This window comes from Elephantulus edwardii, unplaced genomic scaffold (genome assembly GCF_000299155.1).
Source record: "Elephantulus edwardii isolate Elephantulus edwardi_28Jun2011 unplaced genomic scaffold, EleEdw1.0 scaffold00038, whole genome shotgun sequence".
Taxonomy (NCBI): Eukaryota; Metazoa; Chordata; class Mammalia; order Macroscelidea; family Macroscelididae; genus Elephantulus; species Elephantulus edwardii.
Genome location: NW_006399788.1, coordinates 2,326,527 through 2,333,725, shown reverse-complemented (window position 1 = coordinate 2,333,725; position 7,199 = coordinate 2,326,527). Strand labels below are relative to the sequence as shown.

Genomic DNA, 7,199 nt, shown 5'->3' with positions numbered 1-7,199 from the left:
CTCATGACTATGAGTCATACTTAATGGCATATAACAACAACACAACAAACAACAACAGAGACCAATATTTCTCATAACATGTAAAGCTGCTTTGAAAAGGAATCTCAGTTTTAAAAATAATAATTGAAAGAAAAAATAAGTAAATAAATTCAAAGTGATCTAAGCAATCGAAGTGATGGGACAATGTCTGCAGTTTGAGAAACAAGAGTTGAGTGATCTATAGAGTCCCTTTTAGGCTGCGTTAGGTAAAAATCAAGACATAAATAATAATCAATTGTTATATGTTGTTGAGTACAACTCATAATGACTCTATGAACAATAGATCTGAACCCTGTCCTATGCTATGCCATCCTCATCACTGCCAACCCATCTCATTAAAGGTCTTATCTTTTCCTGACCATCTTTTCCAAGCATGATGCCCTTCTCCAAGGAATAACCTCGTCTAGTAATAGCCCCAAAGTATTTATTCATAGGGTTTTCAGAGGCCAGTTATTTGAGAAGTGGATGGTCAATTCTGCTTCTTAGTCAGTCTTGGTCTGAGAGCTCTGCTGAAACCTGTCCACCATTGGTGACTCTTCTGGCATTTGAAACACTGTTGGTGTAACTACCAGCATCACAGCAGCTCACAAGTTACCCTAGTACAGCAAACTGACAGACAGGTACTGTACCAATAAGAGCAACAATAAACAAGCAAGCATATACCCACCTAAACTACAAAGTAGTTAGCAACATACAATCATTCACTAATACAATGAACTGATAGGTGTTGTATCTCTAACAGTAAACCAGATAGCTCACATCCCCACTTCCCACTTCTTTACCATCCTAATATCAGACACTCACGTGACACTTTCTCTGTCCCTAACTGCTTAGAGTTGAATCTCCACAGTGAAGGCTCTTTCTTTCCAGCTCCTGCCAATCAGACGAATACCATATTTGGGCCGTTTTGGTCAAATAGATGAAAACCTTATTGCCTCTCCCTGCTTTCTACATTTATTTGCAAGACTGACTCATGGCTACTACTTATGCATATAATTATCCACTTATTTTTTATTTGAATAAAAATTTCCAAATCATATTGGTTTTTAATGCAGTCATTCGTAGATATTTTGTTTCATAACATTAATGATCATTGATTAGAATATTGTAAAAATTTAGTTATTTTTTGTTGTGAGGATAATTGAGTAATGTAATTATGTGTTTATTATAGCAAGCAGGGACTTAAGTGAAGATAGGCAAAAGATCTAGAGGTGGTCATATCCGTCGTCCCTAAGGAGGAAGTGGCATGTTTTCCTGTCCATTGATGTCCTTGACACTCCAGCAAGCCCCCAAAAGAGAGATCCAAAGTTCAGGGGTCCCTTGTTATTGGGACCTCAATGAATATGCATGTCTGGGGCCTTAATACATCGTTATGATTCATTCAGTCAATGAATAGTCTCATTGGCTGTATTGTGTTTCCTTCACTTCCTAAGATTTGCTAAAGTGGAGCCTAAGTAACCCCTACTCATTTATACGTGTTTATGTTGTTTACTACCCATTTTAGAAAGCAAACAACACTTTCATTACTTATAAATTCCAACGTCTATTTTCAGAAGCCAGACTCAAAGGCCAAATATCCAGAAGACATTGAGATTTATTGAGATTTAGAATTGTTGAGATTTTCAAGTTGTACAGACAATTTGCTGAACTGTTAACAGAAAAAATGGTCTATTGGTTGGCACCACAGAATGAAGACAACCTATGACTGTAAGATTACCTATTTCCATCAAGTAGATCTCAATTTATGGTGATCCCCACGTGTTAGAGTAGAATTGTTCATAATCTTCTATTGATTGTAATGAAACAGATAGCCAGGTATTTCTTCTGTGGCACTCCTGGTTGAAACTTCCAAACTTTAGGTGAGTTATCGAGTATAAACCATTTGTGAATAACACAGCAATAAACATGAGTGTCCATATATCTGTTTTGGTGACAGCTCTGCTTTCTTTATAGTATATTCCTAGAAGTGGAATTGCTGGATCACAGGGTATTTCTATTTCCAACTTTTTGAGAAAGCACTAAACTTTCTTCCATAGTGATTGTACCATTTTACACTCCCACCAGCAATGAATAAGGGTTCCAGCAAGTAGTGCAGCTTTCTACAGACAATATTTCCACAACCTCACTAGCATTTTTTGTTTGCTGCTCTACTGAACTTTGCTATTGTTACTGGGGTGAGATGGTATCTCATAGTTGTTTTTATTTGCATCTCTTTGAGAGCTAGGGGTTTTGAACACTTCTTCACATGTTTGTCTGTCACCTGGATGTCTTCTTTGGTGAAGTGTTTATTTATATCCTGTGCCCATTTTGAATTTGGGCTGTTTACCTTTTTCTTGTTGAGGTTCCAAAGATATGGAAGAAACCCAAATGCGCATCAGCAAATTAATGAATAGAAAAACTATGGTATATTCACACATGGAATACTATGCAGCACTGAAAAACAAGGAATATTACACAACATGGGTGACCCTGAAAGACATTATGCTGGGTGAAATATCTCAGTCACAAAAGTACAAATACAACTTAACACCACTGTTACAGAACAGGACTGACATGGGGGTTGGGGAAAAACTGAAAAAGAAGAGAATAAATAATGCGTACTGCATTGGAATAGAGGAAAAAACTGTTTAAAAGGAATATATAATTAGGTATTAAACATATGACAACATCCCAGAATAAGAGACACATTGTAAAGAGGACTTAAGGTGGGGAGGGAAGAACTTGTATAACAATGAATGACTATTAAAAAAAGGGGGGGAAGGGGAAGAGAGGGTAAAATGTGCAACAATGAACAAATGAAAATATAACTTTTCTGTAAACTTTCATTAAAATCACAATTAAAATATTTTATTAAAAAGTATACACTATTTGTGCTTTGGAGCTCTGGTTGTGGTGTCTTGTAGAAAGCTGCACTACTTGCTGAAAGGCCATTTTCCTCTGGCAGTTCAAATCTAGCAACTACTCCTTGGAAGAAAGATGGACAGTCTTCTTCTGTGGAATTTACAGCCTCCAAAGGCATAGGGTCAACTCTGAATGGGTTCTGACTTGACAGCAAAGACTTTGACTTTGAAGGAGTTGGCCTAATGAAGCCATTGAAAGCCCTGTTTATCAGTTTTACTTTGTAACACTTGGGGTAGTCAAGAATTCGAATCAGTTTAAAGGCAATGAAGTTGGCTTTTTTTAAGTTTATAAAAAGTGAACAGAGACTCAAGCATGGGAAAACTTCCAGAACAAAATACCACCTTACTACTAATGCTTACATTCAAACACTTGCATCCCCATGCCCTTTTTTACTTTAATAGAGAATTCTTTTGCCTGTTGTAGATTTTGGCTTTTCTATAAAGACTTCAGAAGACTTGTTACTATAACAGGATCCTTCCCTAGAGAAGCACCTTGAGGAAAAGTCATTGCAAGTTAGACTCTCGCCATGCTCCAGATGGTTCTAGAAGCTCCCCAGCAGTTGCTGAAGGAAGGCAGAGAGTCCCGGAAGCTGGTACTGCTGGTGGTATTTGTTGCTCTCTTTCTGGACAACATGCTGTTTACTGTGGTGGGTACGTATGGGGGTCTTTGTGTTGAGGGTTAATTGCCTCTAGACTCCTGTAGACAATACACATCACACTAGAGTCAGCAGTAAATGGACTTGGTGAATGTTTTTATGATTAATTGTTTATAAAAGTTGCTAGAGTTGAGAAGGAGAGTAGTAAATAGAGGCTGAAGCTTCTCTTGACCCCAGAGGTTCAAAGAGAAGGAGCTTGAGAGACTATCTGACCAAAAGAGGCTGGCCCAGAACCAGAGCTGGACCTTCTCCTTCTTCCTTCCTGCATTAGTCTCCCAAGGTGCTGAATGACTCCAGCATTCCTCTGAGCATCAAGCATCTTCACACTGTCACCTTTCTAGTCTCGCCTCTTCCAATATAGTGCACTGTATACTAGATATTCAAACAAACAAGCTTGGAATCAGGAGTGGCATCCACTTCAGAAATAGCTTGCCTCGGAAACCCTATGAACTTGGAGAAAGGATGAAAGTTATACAAGTGTTCAGGTCTTTCGTTCATAGGGTCGCTATAAGTTGTCTACAACTCGACGGCATTTAACAACAACAGAGAGAGCTCTGTTGGCATAGAGGATAGAAAGTTATGCTACAAAGCTAAAGGTGGGTGATCTTAATCTGTGACACTCAAGCCTGGTTTTAATTGTTTTTGGTCAAACCTTCTTCTAAGTGATATAGCACTGGTCTGTCCATTTGCTGTACAGTGGTAACTCATGATTGCTGTGATGCTGAACACTGTGGCATTGATGTGTCAAATGCAATAATGGTTACCCATGGTGGACAGTGTTTGGTGGAACTCCCCAATTAAAACAAGGTTGGAAGCAGGAGTGGCATCCACTTCCATAATAGCTTGCCTCTGGAAACTATGAACATGGAGAAACGATGAAAGTTATACAAGTGTTCAGGTCTTTCATTCATAGGGTCATTCAATGAGTCATCTATGACTCGACATCACTTAACAGCAACATATTGGGAATAAAACATCAAAGCCTACCTTTGTGTTGTTCATTCCCCCAGAGCTCCATTTTTTGCTTGTTGCTAGTTCTTTGATTTTTCACATTAAGTTATACCAATATGCAAGTGGGTAGCTCACGGAAGTAAGTAACTCCTATGTTGTTTGTTCTTTGTGGTCAGGGTACATGTTGTTAGGTCATTTTTTTTATTAATAGAGATTTTATCTTCTAAGGATTTAATGACAATTTTGCTACTTTAATATAATTTTGGCTGGTCAGTCCTAAAAGAAAGCTAAAAGCAGGGTACGTGTTTTAAAGAAAAATCTTCCTTAGGCAAAATTGTTTATCCAGTAGATGATTGAGATTTAGCACTTCAAACCAAGTTGCGATAAATTGAACTCAGACTCTGTTTCAGGGTAGAACTGAACAGAGTTTTAAATAGAGTTCTTCCTTGAGTTTTTAATGTGCATTTTTCAGGATTCAGTCCAGGCTACTAAGTCTTTTCTTCAGAGGTACCTTTGAGTGGACCTGAATCTTCAGTCTCTCAATGAGTGACCAAATGCATTAACGATTCGTACCACCCAGGGACTCTTTAGGGACTTAGGCTGACAGGACAGTTTTTTAGTGGGCTTCAAGGTATATCACTTAGAACACTTCCACAAAAAGCAGGACTTGATAGGAATGTTCTCTGCATGTGGTCAGCGTTACAAAGACGATCTGCCCTGAGCCCACACTGCCTGTTCTTCTTGACTTTCAGTGCCCATTGTGCCCACCTTCCTGTATGCTACAGAGTTCAGTCACATCAACACATCGCAGCACCTGGGCTCTGCCATGACTTCTCATCAAGCTCACACCTTGCCAGCATTTTTGAGAATGTGCTCATTTTTTCACAATAAAACTGTGGCTACAGAAGAAAATATCACGAGTGGCATGGCATGGATGAGTGATGCATCTGGAACCACCCTGCCCCCAGTCACTGAAACCATCTCAGCACATAAAAACAACTGTTTGCAAGGCACAAAGTTCTTAGAGGAAGAGAACTTATGGGTTGGGCTTCTGTTTGCTTCCAAGGGTCTGATGCAACTTCTGGTCAACCCATTTGTGGGGCCTCTCACCAACAGGTATCTCAGTGGTTGCAATGCCCCAGAGAATACTCAGGAGTTTAGGAATGAGAGGGTGGGCTGAGACAACATACTGGAAGGGAAAAGGAAAGTGACTTGTCTGGTCCCTGGAGGAGTTTCCTATTTGGAAAGTTAGTTACCTTAAAGGTTAACAGAATTGAGGAAGTGTCATGAACTCCAGAACTTTGTAATAACATAATGAATATTATGAACAGTGAGCATCCATATACTATTGGTATTATAGCTTGAATGATATGAGAGTGAGAGTGGAACAGCTGATTCTCAGTTTACAGCATTGCCCCTCTAGCAGTTAGTTATGAGATGACCCTGATGTTTCAAAGGGATAGTGTACATTCTGACTAGGCTAGGCTTTCTAGAAAAGAGAATTTTGACCAGGGCCTATATATAAATTTGCACGTTCTCCTGTTTGTATTCATTCCCATGTCAGATCTCCTCTTTGCACCTGCATTCAGAGACATGTTTTCCTGTGCACTCAATTGCATCCTGTTCCCACATAAGTGAAGAAACTAGAGTGCAATCATGTGGATACTTAACGGGTGGAGGAGGTCATAGTGGGTTGCACTGCTAACCAAAGAGTGCTCCTTTCTCATGGTTTGAATGCACCTGTGGGAGAAAGGTAGGCAGTCTCCTGCTGTCCAATTTACAACCTCAAAAACTCAATAGTCTCATAAAGACAAATACTGCATAAGACCATTATTGGAAAAACAGAAGGATAACTAGTAAGATGTGTATAAATATCCAAAAGGCAAAGAGGAAAGGGAGAAAGTGGTGGAAATGACTAGGATCTCAGAGTTCAGTGGGCAGATGGATGGGGGTGTGAAGGAACAGGAAAGATTCAATAGAGATTTGAAAAGAGGGAATAATAATAGGCATACATAAATGGTAATTAATGGTGTAAAAGACAATATATATGAATGTATGAAACAATGTAAATGAAAGACTGTATAAAACACAACTTAGAGGAATGAAACACAATGTAACAAACTTTTGTATGAAAACAAAATATATATTTGAAAAAAAAGGTCAGCCTTGAGACAGTTCCAACTTGATCAAGATGAGTTTTTACAATTAGAACTGATTCCTTTTTATCCCCCCCACCCCCAATTCCCTTTTAGGATTGGATATCACATTCCCATGTTTGCTGGTTTTATTATCATGTTCTTTTCCACAATTAGTAAGTAATATGTTCCTTCTTTTTCTTCCTTTCATGATTACCTTTGGGGTTTTGGGAATTTTTTTTTTTAATGGATGATGTAGTGAATTGAGCGGTGACAGTTTCATGAAGAAAACAACTAGCCATCTGACTAAGTGTCCTGTCACAGGAATTAAAATATTTATCTTTTTACAGAATTCAGGACAGAGCAATAGTGGTGCTTCCAAGCTTGGAAATTGTCTAGTTAGAATTCTTCTACTTTCTTCAATTAGGAAAATAATCAAGATTGCTTTAACATATGTATGTGTATGTGGAAGCAGGACTGACACCCACTTCCTAAACAACATGCCTCCGGAAACTCTA

General features: G+C 38.7%; 1 protein-coding gene across 1 annotated transcript in view; it reads left to right on the top strand.

Moving 5' to 3' along the window:
- The first annotated feature begins 3,466 nt into the window (after positions 1-3,466).
- SLC18A1 (solute carrier family 18 (vesicular monoamine transporter), member 1) overlaps positions 3,467-7,199 on the top strand; it is a 46,545-nt gene continuing 42,812 nt past the window's right edge. The window contains exons 1-3 of the mRNA XM_006884899.1: positions 3,467-3,590; positions 5,299-5,662; positions 6,799-6,857. Coding sequence (XP_006884961.1) covers positions 3,467-3,590; positions 5,299-5,662; positions 6,799-6,857 — 547 coding nt within the window. The remainder of the gene's footprint in view (positions 3,591-5,298; positions 5,663-6,798; positions 6,858-7,199) is intronic.